The following is an 18131-nucleotide window of genomic DNA, read 5'->3' as shown; positions in this document are numbered from 1 at the left end:
GACGTAACGATGAGATTAAGAAGGATTTTACTTGCCATATATCATTTTTGCAGCGCAGACAGCCGCGTCTATGAAGACATGCACCCACAGGCGCCTCATTCCTGTTTTGTTTTTTTTTGCATATAATCCCAGAATCACTAAGTGACACGAAGTGAAAGGTATCTCCCTGCTCCTTCCAGACAGACTGCTCGCTGTTGCCACCAGGCAGTAAATTATTTATAAGCCTAAGAAATAGACTGGTGTGGGAATCGCAACTGGATAGGGAAGCTTAATTACACCACACAGTGCTCTGTTAACTAACAGCATAGGTGACGGCCTTTAAGACTGGCCTGTGGTATCACCTTATTTGCCCCCCCCCCCCGCACTGGTGGTCGCTATGCTTTGCATTAATACAAACCTATATTAAAAACTCATAGACACGGTAAACTTCACACCCGCTCACACTCCTTCGCGTCTAATATGACGCATCACACCCTCGTTCCTCAAGTTCATTAGTTATTTTTCGCGCTCGAGTTGCGTTCACAGCGCCTCTAGTGGCGCAGCTGGGAAGCTATTTCAGCAGCACCCCAGTGTGCGAGACCGAGGCTGCCGGCGACAGCGTCTGCGTTGTAGCTAAGCTGCGAATGTGGAGATTGAAACGACCTAACGATTAAAAGCCGATTGACCGTGGGCGGATTATTCGTTCGGGGTTTGCTCTTTATTAAGAGACGGATATTTATCTGGAGGTAAGTGCCACATGTGTGTTTACGCGGTGTGATTCTGCTGTTTCTTGGTTTGAGCTGGCTAGCTGGCAAGGTTAGCCTGGTATTTCGAACAACGGTTAGCTACCGCTAGTTAGCCAGCCTGACGCGGATCGCTTGTAAACAGAGCAGGCTGATTTGGCCATTGTAGCGTCCGCGGTGCTGGCTATGTACAGTCCTTCGCTACAGTCCAGACCGTATATGCCGATACGAATAGGTTTGAGTAAGTTAAATGACTGTATGGATTCTCTTTGTGTGCACCGGGTCTCGGCTAGCTGCGTTGAGTCGCCTGTATCCCGCTACGTTAGCTTAGCTGGCTAACTACGCGGCTAGCGAGCTGTACGAATCGCAAGTTTATCTAAGCTGGGTTAGCCAGCTTTTCTCTTTTGGACGCCTAGCCAAATGTGCATGAGCTGTGTGATTTAAAAATAATAATCTCTCCGTTGTCTCTCTGTGCTCGACGCGGATAGTAGGGGGGCTATGGGCTGTTCTGTTCGTGCTGCCTTGAGCTGCGGCCTTGATGGTCTGTCTCACTAGCCCTGCTCACGACCCTGTGACCAGAATAAGAAGCCCGAAGTGTCTTAGGCGAAAAGCTCAGCCTGTCCGTTGAAGCCTTTAACCGTTGCTGTGTGTGCCTAGCAAGCTCGACGTGTATCATTAGCTAACTCGGCGATGTTTATTTCAGCCGCCGTGTGTCTGTTGTGATGTAATGTAATGTAATGTAATGTAACGTTATGTTCGTGTATGCCAGAGGTGACACCGTATCTCTAACCTGTTGTTGGTTCACTGTCACGCACTGTACACGTCCCTTTGCTGTAGTAAATGAATGCTATCTATAAGAAGAGGAGTGTGACTAATTTATGAATGACAGGCTCGCTGCTATCACTATAACCTGGCTTGGTAGTCCTCAGAGGCGTGTTCGGCTGCGTGCTGTGACCTGACGTTGTCAGTGGGATTGAGTGTTTTGTTTACACGGTAACTGCTGCGGTTCAGAGCGATGCTCCGCTCCCATCCTAACTAGAGGGCGACGCTTTAGTCATCGATCGCATTTTAGAAAGATGCACCTTTTATCGATCGTGTTTGTCGACGTCCTTTCACAGTCGGGCTTGAATGGCCCACACGCGGTCTTACATTGATCACTACCTGCTGATGCTTAATCAATGCCAAGGTGGCGCAGGTGAAGTAGCCCTAGCGACTACCAACCTGCTGTCCGCGGTGATGTTTACCTGCGACCTCCAGATTAACATCGCGTTCAACGGCGATGTTGCTCTGCGTTTTTACTCTGAACTGAAAAATGCTCTTATAACCCAGTCGCGCTGGTCAGTTGCATAAGGCGGCTATGGACACTTCGTACACCGTTCCTGGGGCGCGTTAACCTGGGAGCATGAGGTTTGAGACATTAGTCACTCTGGAGGATTCACAATTGTTGCACGTTCAGTCATTGTACCATCTTAATTAGCCTCCATCCAGGCGGCAGCACAGTATTAATAACAGTAATGCTGGTGGTGATGCACTGCACTCTCAAAAATGGTTCTTCAAGGGTGCTTCAGTAATGGAAATGGTTCTATATAGAACCCTAAGTTCCATATAGACCCATTTCAGGCTGGGTCTTTGCATGGTGAAATGGCTCTTCAGGTTGATGGAGAATGTGCTGTATATGAATCTGTATAGCACCAAAAAAAGGTTCTGCTACTGTTACAAGTTTCACCTCATAGAGCGTTTTTGGTGCTCTATAGAACCATTAGTGCTACATAGAACCTGTGACATTTTTTAAAGGTTCTATATGGCATGATATAAAACACGGTTTGCATCTAAAGAGCCATTTCACCGTGCAGAGATCTTTTAAAGCCTGAAGTGGTTCTGTATAGAACTTGTACTTTTTAAATGGAACCATTTCCTTTACTAAAGAACCTTTTGAAGAGCCACCTTTTCAGCATTGTAGTCATAATGATAGGAATATTGGGCTAAGATGGTTCAAGAAATTGGGAACCTCTTTGATATAGAAGTTGATTTAAATCCTTTTTTTGTTTTTTTGGGAACCCCCAGTAAGGAAGTAACTTCACCGAATGAAAGAAGGTTATACAACATGCTTACCTTTACTGTAAGGAGGAATATGGATTACAGTGGATTACTGAGGAGATTCCAGCTGTGAGTGGTTGGCATAAGATATTAAGAGAATTAATTCCACTGGAGAGTTTACCTTTGTACTACAGTCTAATACAGACCACTTTAACAAGGGTTGGAGGCCTTATATTAACTTCACCAGACCCAGTTTAGCATTCATTTTAATATTGGGATTTCAGCGATCCTTTGCTCCAGCTGCTTCAGTAATAAGACTCTGTTTTGTTTGTTTTTTAAATATAACACTGAGTCAGAATCTGTTGAATTTGAGTTTGTGAAAGTGTTTTTTTTATGCTTGTGTTTTAAAGACAAAATGATTTAAAAGTGCAGTCATAATGACTGTTACTGTGTTATCAGTTGGTTGTATAGTTTTATCCGTGTTACTGTTCTTATAATTTCATGGTGGTGGTAGTAGCGGTCGTGATTGCCATCGTACTATTCCAGATGGGCTGCAAACAAACCCAGCTCCTCTGTGTCGTCTGTTCGCATAGCAGCTGTTCTCTTGTAGAGCAAGTGATTGAGTCGTATTGATTCTGGGATGCCAGCCTGGCCTTGCTTGTGATGGTCATGCAAATTGGATTATTTGGCCAGCTCAGCCAAGTCATTTTATACCATGTAGTGCTGGTTAACTAGTTCATGTGTTCAGTCTGACCCTCTGCTTTCTGCAGTCTCACTGACAGCTGCACATACCAAGCTAGGCACACTTGGTGTCCCCTTGCCAAAATGACAGCTGGGCCTTTTGAATGGAGGGAGCTGTAGAGTGATTACTCGCCAGCTTCTGGGTAATGATACGATAATCTGAGTCTTTTTACAACTTCTGAGACATGAGTGTAGAGCACTGTTTCTTTTGCTCGCTTATTAGTTCCCTCAGTTGCATCTCTTTCTGTCTCACACACACACACACTGTTTCCACACACTCACCAGTTTGCTTCCTGGATAATTAAGATTAAGTGACCCTTATTAGTCCCACAACGGGGAAATTTCACCTCCGCATTTAACCCATCTGGGCAGTGAAACACCACATACACACTAGGGGGCAGTGAGCACACTTGTCCAGAGCGGTGGGCAGCCCTATCCGCAGCGCCCGGGGAGCAATTGGGGGTTAGGTGTCTTGCTCAAGGACGCCTCAGTCATGTACCGTTGGTGCTGGGGATCAAACCGGCGACCTTCCGGTCACAGGGCCGGTTCCCTAACCACCAGCCCACGACTGTATAATCACTACAGTGATCACAATGCTAGTTGACCATCTGTTCTAGTGTAACAGATGAGGACTTTGATTGTGTGTTTGAGGTAGGAGGGTCTTCTCATTCCACCCATCAGTTTCTTCACCATAGTGTAGTGTGCTGCTGCTGCATTGGTTGATTTGTACAGGGGTGGCTCGAATACTAATGGTCTTATGTGATGTGCAGAATTGGGCTATAAAATGAGATCTTGTTATTGAGTAGAAATAGTTTTTTGCACTTTGCATCAAAAACAATTTGCAGTGTACTTAAACTTTGTTCTTGCCTGAACAAGGCAATGATTCTGCTTTTTACCTTGATGTGTTCAAGGCATCTTCCAGTTTTCTGGGATAAAAATCAACGCTAAATTCTAGGGATGCGCAGTGATGCTAGAATCATGTCTGTGGCAGTGAATACAGAAACAAAGATGGTGTTTTGTTTTCCAAAAGTACTGAAGGGAAATTGTTAGATTCGTGTCGAATGAAAGCCATAAGGTTTACTAATAGAATGAACTACAGCTGACTGGTACGACACTGGATGCTGATGAAGACTCTTCATTTTCTTCAGGTCATTCCTTTTCAGTGGATGATGTACTAACATGTTCCTTTGTCAGAGAAATATTTAACTTATTATAACTGCTTCTGAACCCAACATCAGCCTTGCTTTTTGGGCAATAAATGCACTATTGCTCCCTTCTCAGTCACGCCCTTGGCAGCAAGCCTGCATTAAGGCACTTGCGTAGCAAAGACAAATATAACACCCTCCAAAATATGATGCAAGAATTTCACTTTTCACAGACCTGTTAAAACGAAGTCGATGCTTCACTGAATTGCGGATCTGTACGTTTTTCTCTCCTTCTGGGATGAAATGCAGGGATTACCCAAATAGTGATTTAAGTGTTCAAACACGGGCACCGGGAATGGTTAGCTGAGTCATCGAGTACCTGTGCACTTCACTCCGTGAGAGTAGGACGTTTAGGTGGTGCTAGTCCACTGTGGTGAAATGTGTGTTTTTATTTATGGTGCTGCATTTGTAACCTTAAGGAAATGCAGATTATTTCTTAACGGTGCTAATCCAGGTAGCCACAATTTTTGCATTAGATCAGTGTGTAGCCTATATATTGGCATTGGCAGATTATAGTACATGGAGAAATATTAGGTGTTGGCATCAGCCGAGAGATGGAGAGAGAGATGGAGAGAGAGATGGAGAGAGAGATGGAGAGAGAGATGGAGAGAGAGATGGAGAGAGAGATGGAGAGAGAGATGGAGAGAGAGAGATGGAGAGAGAGAGATGGAGAGAGAGAGATGGAGAGAGAGAGATGGAGAGAGAGAGATGGGGAGAGAGAGAGAGAGACTTTTCAAGAAAACTGGCTTAATATAAAAAATATATTAATATATATATATTTTTTAATTAAGCCAGTTTGTTCTCATACCTGTATTTCTTTTCTTCCAATCTGCCTTTATGTGTCAATGTTATTGCCTGATTTCTGCAATATGCAAGGCTTTTTCACCACACATTGAAGTGGTCAACATAACTACTGTTGTTGTCAGTTGTTTACTCTGCACTCATCCACCTACGTGCCTGCCCCGTGCCTGGGATGCCTCTCTGCAGCCAGTGTTCATACTGTGCATTTTTCAAGCTAAATGCACAAATAAAGTTGATACCATTGATTGATCTGATCTTGAGGCCTGAGAGACTTTTTCCCCCGTTTCATCACAAATCATGGAGAGTGGGCTTTGCTTGCGAACATGCATACAGTGACTGAGAGGTCAGAGAGAGATGCACATCCTGACACCCTGCCTGGTCACATGACATGGCTCACTGCATGGGTCAGCTAATGGTTTCAACTGCAGGTTATCTTAGCAGACTGAGTGCTGCTCTCTCTGCATGTATCATGTTGCCAGATGGGGCACTAATGGGCTCTCCATGGTAAGGATATCTTAAAGATGAGGAGGAGGTAATAGATGGGATGGACTCTCTAATGAACTGCATAGTTGAGTCTGTTCTGCTTCATCTGGTCCTGTGTGTCTGCGTAGAGGAAAGGTCCGATTTCTTTGTCAGACTGCAGTTGAGTTGGGTGTCAGACCCCCTCCAAGTGGTTAAACACTATTTATAATGCAAAAGCACACTTAAGTTGTAAACTCACTGCACTGATGTTATTTAGTGCGTAGACTGGTTCTTATAACTTCATTTAAATATTATAGCTCCCGTAGTGTAGACGTAGTTTTCTTTAGCTGGCTCTGTAAGTAGTGATGTCCTACTGGTGTAGACGTTTAAAAACTGTCATGTTTGCCTGAAATGTCGTGCTTTTTACTCTGTAATATGAATTCAGTGGTCGATTTAGAAGTTAACCCGTTTTTAATTGTTACTAATAGGAAATGGATATGTTCAGGTTGCTGGAGTACTTGGTTAGCCAATGAGGAGCCTGTATTCGATTCATCGTTTTTGGGTATTTCTTACATTTTATCATGGGAGGAGAGCAAAACTGTACAGCGTAGCAGCTCAATTAAAAGTAGGGTAAAGCATGTCGGTCAAATGTTATTTGAATTTGCAAGGCGTTTTTCAAAAATACCCCCACCAAAAAAAAAAAAAAAAATATATATATATATATAATGATATAAACTGCCCTTCATGCCAGAAGTGTTGGGAGATGGATCAGAGGTGGTTAGTCTGCTCAGCTTCTTACTGTTACTGTGCTTGGACCCCGACTCGGAGCACAAACCTGTAGTATTTGATGGTCTGGTGTTTAAGTCTCAATCTAATCATCTGTTTTCACCTCAACTAACATTATTAGCCTAGCAAGTTGGTTATCTGATACATTTACATTTATACGTTACATTTATGGCATTTGGCTGACGCTCTTATCCTGAGCGACTTACAATTTGATCATTTTACACAGGGAGGCCAAGGTGGTGTTAGGAGTCTTGCCCAAGGACCCTTATTGGCATAGTGTAGGGTGCTTGCCCTGGTCGGGGATTGAACCCCAGACTTGTTCCACTACACTAACCAACCACCATATGCAGACCTGCCAATTGTAAGTGTTTTGTGCATTTTGACATGAAAGTACGTTGGTATGATTTGACACTTGTGAAAGGGTTGTGACGCCTCGAGTTCAGTTGTGCACGTGCAGTACTCCAGTCTAACGAGGCAGCAGCGTCTAGCCTCCAAAAAAACCCCAAAAGAAGCAGCAGCGCCTGGCAAATCACAACGCTCATTTTCATAATTTCATATTTTATAATTATTACAGCCAGTCCTGTAACTGTAATGAGAGGAGCAGATCATAAATGTAAATGTGTTCCTTTTAAGAGTTTTTCTCAACCACGTATGATCTGTATTGTTTTCTTCATAGCCCTCCAGTATGTTGAGTAACTAAGCTTGATGGCAGTGAGGTGGAGACGTGTGCTAAGCGAAGTGATGCGAAAGCCTGTGAACTAAACGCTACACTGTGGTCGTCTTTATCCAGTGGTTGTATTCCATGCTTCCTTCTATGGACTAAACGGGTAAGGAACTCTAATCATACCATAAGAGCACAGGCTCTATCTACGCTGCCCTGTGGTGGAGTACGGAGTTCAGACAGCTCATGTTCTGAACGTCATGTCTTTATGGCAGCAGCAAAATTTCTAGCTTCTGGCTTGTTTTCAAGGAAGCAAGAAAACTGTGTGGCCTCTTTAGACTTCTGCACTGTAGTATTTGCCTACAATAAACAGACAATGAATTTGTGTGGCAATTATAGATGCCTGAATAATACACGCCTTCCTGTTATTGGTATTAGTCTGTGCTACATCATTGTTTTTGCCTTGAGGATGTAACTAAAACCTTATTATATAAGCCCATGTTCGTGCTTCATGAGAGACATTCTGTGTATAGATGGCAGCGAAGTTTAAACTTCCTCAGACATGGATTAAGCCTAGTTTTGAACCAGATTATAGCATAACTGGTGATTGGCCATTGAAATGTATTTAGTCTAGGCTTAAACTTAGTTTAATTTGAAATAGTTATTATTCTATAGCTCTTTTGTTATGAAAATGAATTGAGTTTGTGATAGTGATGTATAGATCTGCGTTGATTACTCGAGAATCGTTAAGAGTAACCCTAATTTGCATTTTTGGATAATACTGCATGTGTTGGCCTGTTGAGCACGTTGATGTAACTAACAAGTTTTGTAAGGTTGTGAAAGGATTTTTTGCGTTCCCTGTTGTATAAGAGCAGGGAAAGGCCATCTGTTTTGACTGCTAGGGTCACAGCCTCTGTCACTCGAACAATGGCATTGGTCACTGTCTTTCACGTGGAAGTGTTTGCTGTGTCACCAAGGCGTGTTCCCCAGTAGTGATTATTTAAATAACTTTCCACTGGGAACCTGTTTTGCATCCTGCTTCTGCAAAGATCTCGAAAGGCTCCATGTAAATGTTGAGATCTCTCATCTAGATGGAAATGCTGGCCTGTGCCTTTTGCCCTTTTTTTGTTTACAGGTACAGCTTGATGCTTTGATTTGAGATGAAATAACTTGCTGTTGTCTGTGACCGATATTGGTGATTTCTTGGGTATTGAAACATCAATTACAACCTATGGTTTTGTGGTGGAGGTACAGTTTCTCTGTTATTTCAGTTTGCATATTTAACCTAATCTAGGCATATATGAACAGTGAGGAGTATTGATGGCTTGTCTTCCAGCAGGGCTGAAAGATTTGGGGAAAATGTATAATTGTGATTTTTCTCACCAGTGATTTTTATTATTATTATTATTATTATTATTATTATTATTATTATATTATATATTGGTCTAACTGCTCTACAGGCAACTCACAAGCTCTGTGCTATAAGGTTCAGTTTACTCATTTAAAACTTGAAAGGACGGCGTTGTTGTAGACTCTGATGAACATTTGAACTCTTGCAATTTAAGAAATGTTATTCCAATCTAAAAGTGATCTTTCAGCCCCGTCTTACTGTTGGTTTTCTTTAATCCTAGCTGCCGGAGAGACCTGTAATACCAATGTTTTGTGTACTGTTTTTGTATTCTTCTGGCCTTGACCTTAAATATGTTGCTGCAGTTGGAACTTGTTCAGCCTGCTAGTAAACTTTGGTTGTGACGGTTTTGTTTCATTGATGAAACAGTGAGTCTTCTATGAGTCAAGCTCTCAATCGAACAGGGCCCATGTTTATCTTGGATACAGATCTGATGTTGGATAACTGACCAGTGAAACCGCCTCCTGCATGAGTAATTTTTTTCTGAAGAATAAATTCTCCTCTTGCCTACAAATCTTGTTTGTATATGAGGTGGTTTCATGGCTTTTGTCCCTCAAGCCTGGCCTGAGTGGGGAGTCTTTATGACCCAGATGTCGTGGCTTCTGCTCTTTGTAAAGGTGAAACTTGAAACAGAGAGGGTAATCACATGGTCACTGTCTTTTCAAGGGGGTGCGATGCGTTGTCAGGTTTGCAGTATCACTGGGGTCACTGATGGGGCCGAAGCGACGTTGTTGTCTCTGGTGCTCAGCGGGTGGTTTAGAACAGTGAGGGGATTCTTTCTCCCAGCAGTAAAGCATTCATACTGGCCATTTTTGTCGAAATAATCTCACACTGCATTTGTGAAGGCAATATGTTAATGAGGAGGTTCAGTAAGATGCATATAAGCTTTAGCAGATAAAAGGTGGGCTTGGGGTACCATCTCTCAGGTGTTATGACAGCATCAGTGGGCTCAAAGGTCATATGAGACAATTGGTACCTTGTAGTGTCGTCTACTCTGTGTCATCTGTGGCATTAACGAAAGCTCCAGAAGCAGAAAGGTCAAGTCTTTTTGTGGAAATCAGAAAGTGTGTCTGAGTGGAGAGTGCTAGTGGTGTATTTTGGGTGATGTTGAGACATTGGGCAGGTTGGGCTTAGTGGGAATGAAGGGCTGAGTTGTGACATTGGGCAGATTGGGAAGTAAAGTCGGCAGGTTTGGCTTAGTGGGAATGAAGGGCCATGTGTGCTGTGGCAAACAAGTACCAGTGATTTGAAGTTGCTCCTTTTTTTTTTTTTTTTTTAAACTTCCTTTTGTATAAATGCTTCTTGAGCTGAGCACAACATTAGCTCTGTAAGACACGTAGGACTGCAGAAGTCAGACCGGTTTCATTTATTTAGTATCCAGTCAAAACAGCCATATGAGTTATTCATATTTCAGGAGATTAGCTATTAAATAATCCACTTGCATAGGGAGGGGGATAATCCACTTATCGAAGGAAAACAAATGGAAAAACTGGAGTTACCGAAACTGGAGAAAAGGAAATAAGCCTTCTGACAACGTGCAAAACCTGATAGACCACCAAGACTGTTACCATCAGATAAACAGTACATGAAATGCATAAAGCACAGGTCCACAGGTGTTTGTGTCCTTCCTTCCACTGTGGGATGACTGGCTATGTGAGTCTGAAAGGATGTGTAGCTGTCAGAGATGTCACTGAGCAAAGGAACAGAACATGCGAATCAGCAAATGCTACCAACTTCTAAATAAATATATTCTTGCAGATTTCTTTGAAGAATTGAGATCAAGGCTTCCAGAAAGAACGAAAGCTGCTTTTTTATTTTTTTTATTTTTATTTTATTTTATTTTATTTTATTATTACTTTTTTTTAAGGCAATGCCTGGACACCCTAAATACTGAAAAATGAGACGCTACAGGCTTCTGTGTAATTTTCTGTTAAATATATTTTGTTTTGTTTTTTTTATGCTAATAAAAATGAATAGCACAGCACCGTATCTCCTGAGAATTAATTTTCTGTGGCAGGCCTGTAAACATTCTTATTACATGACCGTCCATGTTGAAGTTTTTGTTTTGCTAATTATAAGTAGGCACAGCTGTTTCCTCGCCGTCTCTTTACCGCTTTCCTGCTGTGCCCTCTTCTGTAGGTTTTGGTGTAGCGCTGCTATATTGTAAGGTCTCTTTGTCTGAGCCGCATGCTTGGAGGAGGTGGAGCGGTGTGTAATCTGACACGAGCCAGGCCCAGGAGCAGGGCCCTCTCCTCCTTCTCTTCAGAGAGAGAGAGAGAGAGGCACACACAGGGAGAGTGAGGGAGCATGCCGACTTCAGCTTGTCATTCGACTCCTCAACCCACAGGCTGCAGTGGCGAAAGTGCAGGCGGGCAGGACTCCGCGTTCTTTCTCGCTTTTTCTCTGCTGAGAGTTTGCCTGACTCGGCCTCAGCAGACTTGTTCTCCTTGTCTCTCCTCTGGAGTTCTCGCTGGATACCTGGGCAGGCCCTGGAAGTGATCCCTCACACTGGTGCTGGAATGTGCTTTTAGAAAAGGGGGGGAAACTCTCCTCTCTGTTGTTGTTTTTCTCTCTTCCTCTCTCTTTCCCTTTCTCTCCCTCTCTCCTTGGGCTCCCTCTCAAGCTTCCTGCCAGGCAGTCAGAAGCTGGATACACTTGTGTAACATTCCTGGATTACAGTGCCTTTTTTTTTTTTTTTCCTTCTTCTGTTTTTGCGTTAATCTTTGCGGTTCTCCACCCCTTCTTGTGCTTTTTCCTGGGCTGCGTTCTAAAGAGGATTTTTTTTGGTGAACAGTCACAGGATTTTGTGTGTGTGTGCCTCTAAGTGGCCAGGCCTATGTCCATCCTTTGACCTTCATGTCCAGGAGGTGTTTGGGAGTGGACGTACAAGAACCACTGGAGCGGTATTTTCATCTGGCCTAGGGTTGAGAGAGAGAGAGAGAGAGAGCGAGAGAGGGAGGGAGGGAGAGAGGGAGAGCGCAGTTCAGAGACCAGACTGAAGGGGCCCTCTGTTATGGGCTGTTTTGTTTCTATGGAAAAAGCGCAATGAAGAGTTCCTCTGCTCCCCATGTCGCCCACAGTTAGGCTGCAGCCCGTGTACTCATGGAAGGGGGTGCTCAAGCTCTTCACGTGCATAGCTGCCCGAACAGCCAGCAAGCCTAAAGGTAATAAAAGCCCACTACATACTCCTATATCTCCACCTGCGTCACAGAGCTTGTATGGAATGTTGTCGGTTCACGTGTCTGTCGTGCACCCCCCACGCCCCAGACGTGGGCTTTGTGTTTGGATGTGAATGGGGTGAAAACTCTCTCTCAAGCTTTATCCGCTTCTGACCTCTGTTTAAATTCCACAATGGTTGGCCTGTGTGTGCGCACACTTACAGGAGACACAGACGCTTTAGAGGACAAAGCAGGGAAGTTTTCTCTTTTGAGAAAACACTCGTCTGCGTTTAAACCGTTTGCCTTATGATTCCTGTCGTCTCTGACCCGAGCTCGCTCATTTTTATTTATTTATTTACTTATTTTGTAGTTGGTCCTCTCTGTTTTATATTGTGTGAATGTGGGGTAGGCAGTTATAAAGACAGTGACCAATTTGACTAAGAATTTTAACCATAGTTATAGAAACGCTGTTAATTTGACATTTGTATGTAAAACTGTAATGCGCTCAGTCTAATTAGGTGTCTTATTCATTTTTCTCCAACTTTTAGTGCACAATTTGTTTATTTGCTGGATGTAAAATACTGAGGGGGGGGGGAATAAAGCCTAGCATTTATGCCGACGCTTTTACACAGACCACTTTTTTTCCCCCAGTTCTGTTAAATTAATCAAATAAACAGTAATTACAATAAGCACATTAAACTTGCAGAAGTGTGTAGAAGTGTAACTAATCACTTAGAAAATCAAAACTTGTCATTTGTCCAAATTTGCATATGACAGTACCTTGTATTTTCAATTAACAAGCATGCTTTAATACCAAAAAACAGTCAGGTGTTGTTTTGAAAAGGGAAATATTTATTGCAAGCTTTACATTGTTGAGAACGTTTTTATTGTGCACCCCCTCCCACCCCCCGAGCTGATCCGCCCTGACGTCCTCTAGGTAACGTGTTTTAGTTGCTACAGTGATAGTGTGTCGGTATAATGTCAACTTATTTAATGCTATATTTTATGTAAGACCTTATTTCACAGAGCAATGTTACCAAAGGGGAAGGGGGGGGCGGGTGGGGAGGGGGGAATCACCACAGACACCACATCATCACAGCAGCTCTTGCGATAGTTACTGTCAACAAATTTGACAGAGTCTGATTTGATGCAGGTAGCTTTGTGCCAGACCAAACAGTTTTGTTAAAAAGGATGAACATCTCCAAGGCAGGGCGCCTCACTTGGGCCACATGCTCTGCATTTTTAGTGGCTAAAATGTGAAACAGCCGGGAGCACACAGCAATAGGCAATGTCTGTTTTTGTGTGGCCCTGTGATGGACTGGCGACCTGTCCAGGGTGTATCCCGCCTTTCGCTCAATGACAGCTGGGATAGGCTCCAGCACCCCCTGCGACCCAGAAGGCGAAGTGGCTTTAAGGGGTGTGTGTCTGTGTCTTTGTGTGTTTGGGTAGGAAGAGAGGTACCCTGAATGTTCTCCAGGTCTAGGCTTATGTCAGTGGCATTCTCATCCTTTATTCCTCCATAGCATGTTTGTAAATGTGTGTTTTAAGTAGTAACAGTAAACGTGTTTAATAGTAAACTGTCTTGTCAGGCTGTACAGTCAGAACAGGCCAGGACACGCCTGCCCACCCAGGCAACGCTGACTCAGACTGGACTGGAGTATCGCATGCTTCTCTCTGAACCGCACAGTGCACTTAGCTCAACTCCCTGTTTAACGTCAGGACTGGATTTCACTGTTTCCATACTGGCCTCTATCTGGTTTTTTATCACTGTACATGTTGCTAAGATGTTTCAAGTGTGTGTTTTTACGCTGATATTCATGTCCAAATATATTTGAATATATTTCACACTCGGTCTTTGTTTTATGCGATGCTGTGCGCGAAGAAAAAGGAGATCTCTTCTTGAGCACGCAGCTGCAGTGCCAATCACCAGAGAAAAAAGGCTCGATTTATATGCCGTGTTAATGTAGTTCAGGGCTAGACTTTCTTTTTCTTGTAGGCTTGAGGTCATTTTAATTTTGCGCATTCATCATCAGCAAGTTTTTTTTGGAGCTCTTAAAGTGCTGAAACTTTTGATCTATCAATATTCTGTTCATATCTGTTAAAATATTAAAGCTGGGCGCTGGTCTAAAGTGGTCAAATGTGGAGAAATCGATGTGAGGCCTGGCCCATATCGCAGTATGCATTAGTGTTAAGGCCACGAGGGGAGGGTGTGGGTGTAGTTCTCACAGCTTTAGATACACAAAGGAGCGGACGGGGTAAAACAACTAGTTTGGTCAATAAAAAAAAAAAAAAAAATCAAACTTTTTTCATAGGTAATAAATTGTCTTTCAGATTTTGCCTAATTTTGTCGTAACAGCTTTGGGAACAGTGGTGGTTGCGCTTTGCCTGTGTGCTCATAACTTGTCATGTATAAGTTGATTGATTTGAAGTGCGTTTCAACTTTCAGGTAAAGCCAGTCTCGTTTGAAAGATACCTTGTCCAACCGCAAATTTGTATGAGCTCCGTGAGTGTTTTGCTTGCTTGTTTTTGTTTTTAAAATTTAATTTAATTTCTGTTTTTTGTCTCACTTTCTTTCCAGAGGTCCACACATTTCAAGAGAAGAAGATCGCCTTACTTGGGAATCATATGGACGAAGGCAAGTTCTTAGTATAGTTTGTGTTTTGCTTTTGGAAAATTCAAGGAAGCCCAGATCCTCGTAATGACTTGCAGGTTTTCTTAATGCAGGATGTGTTTTTATTAATTGTTTTAAGCTTTTAAGGGTTGTTTTAATGTGTTTTGAAAATGAATCTGGGAGAACGTCAGGGTGTCCCTTGGAGTGAGAAATTGGGACGATGGAGGAGGGGGCAAGGTCATGGAAGCATGTGTCCTTCACCCGGAGCTGGCCCTGTAACCCCCCCTTTCGTTACCATCTAGGGTATATCTCTGCTATCAGACTCAGGGCTCTGTATATGGAGAGGTGAGGTGGTGTCCTGTTGCAACCTGCCTTTGCCAGAGCTAACCTTCAGTGCACGATGCCACTGTTTACCACTCTCTTATCTCTCTTTTCAAACTCCTTATCCGCCACCAGTGCCCTGTCTCCTGAATGCCTGTCTGAACCTGGCAGAATTTCCTATGCTGGCAGCTTATTTCCAAAGCACAGTATAGTAATGGTCAAAAAGCTGTCCAGACCTACCGCTTCCTTGTAGACAGAAAGAGCACATGATTACAACTGAAGAACGTGTGCACAGGCATTGTTGATAGAGTAGATAATAATACAGAGCATGGCAGAACACTGACCCCACCAAAAACAAGGAAATCCAAACTTCGCTCCTGATTAAGTAAATGCACCTCAGTATGTCCAAAAGCTTGTAGACACCTGCTCATCTAATGCCCCCTGACCCAAGTTTCATGCATAACATACAGAATGGTGAAGTGACATGAAATGGGCCACACGAGGCTTTTTTATTATTAGACGCCTACTAGAGCTGAACGATTTGCGGATCTAATAGCAACATTTTTTCTTGCATATATCGTGACTACGGTTTAAATTGCGGCTATTTTCTCTGTTAATCTCTGGGAATGTATGCTTGACTAAGAAGACCAGCATATGCATTTTTTTTCCTAAACGCTGGCTTCAGGCTTGAATACTAGAGTGCCAGCTAAGTGTGGTTGTGGTGTACACAGCACATGGGTGTTTGGTTGCTTTTGACGGGTCTGATTAATCTACAGGCAGTTTACAAGCGTTCGCAAGTGTTACTAGGTTGGAAATCCCTCACTTTAAACTTGCCATGGCAACAGTGTAGATAATGTTGGATATAATATGAAATGGGTCTCCTGGGATTTGAAAATTTATACTTGAAAATTGTGATTTTTGATATAAAAACAATGAATCCTTCAGCCTCTGCTACTATAGATACAAGAACTCGCACCACAAATGTTTAATGCTTTTCTGTCTTACCTTATTAGCTCACTCGATTTTAGGTTCATAGGCAAACCTGCTATGTAGTCTATGGCTTCAGTGTGACGCATGGTTTTTGTGGGCGTGCACTAATGCAGCGCGTATTTTTAAACGAACTTGTTTCTTTAGTGATAGTTATTTTCTTTTTGCATTGCTAGATGAAGGAAAATCCTGTGCTTGTAGATGTTATATCTACCAAATATCATGAACACCCCCTACAGTTTCCAAGCTTATGCTTATTATTGGGAGTTTGGGCGTCTTTGCCTCTCCCCATGGTTGTAATTCCATTAGAGGAGCTGACATTAGGGCCGCTCAAGCCACTTCCTCTGGGGATACAGGATTTCCTGCGTTATGTGATGGGGTCCAGGCTTTCCACTTGCGCAGCAGTTCAGCACTGCTCTTTCCTGGAATAAGAGGTGTGACGAGCCTTTTGTTTCTCAAACAGCTCTATTTTTACACAGAGAGTGCATCTCGGCAGATAATGCAACTTTACTTTTAAACAAACTCGAACACTTCAAATGCTTTTCTTAAGACCGAGTGACCACCAAAAACTATATGCTACATACTGCTATATGTCATGCGGCCTTGACGTGCCAAGACTTAAACTTTGGCTTGCGTTAATTCTTATTTTTACCACAGTCGATTGTTGGATAATGTAAATGATTCATAAAAACAGTTGCAGAAGACTCATCTTGAACATTAGAAGCTGATCAGGATCCTCACAGTATGCGTCACATTGGAGATTTACTTGTACAGTTGTATATGCATCTATACCTCTGGATAAACAGACTATGGCATAGACTTCATTAATTATATTTCTGTGTTTTACATTTGAACCATCAAAGGTCACCCAATTTTTCAGAGAATTTGACCCACTGACTGCTTTTAATAGAATAAACCAAAATAAAGGAACCAAGAATGTCTTCTGGAGATACGGACACAGTCTTAATGGTATTGCCTTGTAGTTATGAGTCATGCAAACTGGGGACAGTTCCTGAAATAACTACTTCTACAGTTCAAGATAGTGGTCACTAGGCCTGGGTGGTATGTAAAAATAAATAGCTTGATATTTTCTAGTTAAAAAAAATACTTTCTATTATGTTTTAGTCTATATGCTTAACTGTTATAAGGAAAATGTAAACAAACATTTGAGACCTACATCTATCATTATAATAAACATTACTGCAAGCCCTAGTGTTCATGAACTACTTCTGCTGTGGATTTGTGGTGACGTGTGTGTTGACGGCGCTCCCCGCTCGGCGGTTTCAGAATTTAACTAACCACTGGGACACCTGGTCTATACAGGGAAGAAAACCTGTATACCGGCCGTAGACAAAAATCAGATGAAATTTCTCTGCTGGTTAGAGTTCACTTAGCAGCTCTACACTACCTTTCCGTCATCTAGCTTGTGGTGGTGTGTGTGGTGTGTTGTTGTTTGGGTTTTTTTTTTATTTTTATTTTTTTTTTTTATTATTATTATTTATTGGTTTCATTTTTTTTTTTTCTGCTGACGTTCCAAAGCACATCCAATACATTTAGAGAGATGAGAGATGAAGTTAACAAGTGACACAATCAACATTTTTCTCATCCATTATGTGAAATAAACAGTAAAGCAATATGCAAAAAAAATATATAATATAATATAAAATCACTATTTCAGATGTATCAAATTGAAATCCGTTGTACCCGATCTACCGCATCTACCTTTAGAAAAAGACTGCACAAATTTGACCTACATGGGAGCTGTAGAACATCAGAGCTAGGCTGAAGTTTGCTAATGAATATCTAGGCAAGGACAAGGAACAATGTGTTGTGGACAGACCAGTCAAAGATGGAGTTGCATGGCCGTATACCAGAAGCAATGGTGAAAACCAAAGACCACATTTGATAAGGACAAGCATGGTAGTGGAGATGTTATGGTTTGGGGCTGCTTTGTTTCCTCAGGGCCCTGCCAGCCTGCAATCATAGAATCAGCTATGAATTGTCTTTCATGCCAGAGTGTGTCGGAGGAGAACTTTTTTTTTTTTTTATCTAAAAAAATCCTCTTAAGTGTTTTTCCGTCTCCGTTAACTTTAAACCAGACAGTACTTCGGCTGTGTGCGCTCCCAAGCCCACCCTTCAACCAGCCAGTGTGTTTAGGCCCGTCGTCGTGCTCACTAAAAGACATGCGTCAGTCCATCTGTCGCTTAAGCCAAACCAAACAGTGCAGTATT

The 18131-nt window shown here is 42.6% G+C and overlaps 1 protein-coding gene across 3 annotated transcripts in view; it reads left to right on the top strand.

Annotated features, from left to right (window-relative positions):
- Positions 1-564: 564 nt before the first annotated feature.
- siah1 (siah E3 ubiquitin protein ligase 1) overlaps positions 565-18131 on the top strand; it is a 24313-nt gene continuing 6746 nt past the window's right edge. Inside the window, exons 1-3 of one of the 3 annotated variants that reach the window (XM_017691379.2) lie at positions 565-725; positions 7431-7581; positions 14560-14616. In XM_017691379.2, coding sequence (XP_017546868.1) covers positions 14607-14616 — 10 coding nt within the window. In that variant the 5' untranslated portion in view covers positions 565-725; positions 7431-7581; positions 14560-14606. Of the gene's footprint in view, positions 726-7430; positions 7582-11132; positions 11988-14559; positions 14617-18131 lie in introns of those variants that run through there. The other 2 variants (XM_017691370.2, XM_017691360.2) reach the window with 2 other exon arrangements.

This window comes from Pygocentrus nattereri, chromosome 7, assembly GCF_015220715.1.
Source record: "Pygocentrus nattereri isolate fPygNat1 chromosome 7, fPygNat1.pri, whole genome shotgun sequence".
In the NCBI taxonomy this organism is placed as follows: Eukaryota; Metazoa; Chordata; class Actinopteri; order Characiformes; family Serrasalmidae; genus Pygocentrus; species Pygocentrus nattereri.
Note: the sequence above shows the minus strand (reverse complement) of the source record. Positions and strands in the feature narration are given on the sequence as shown.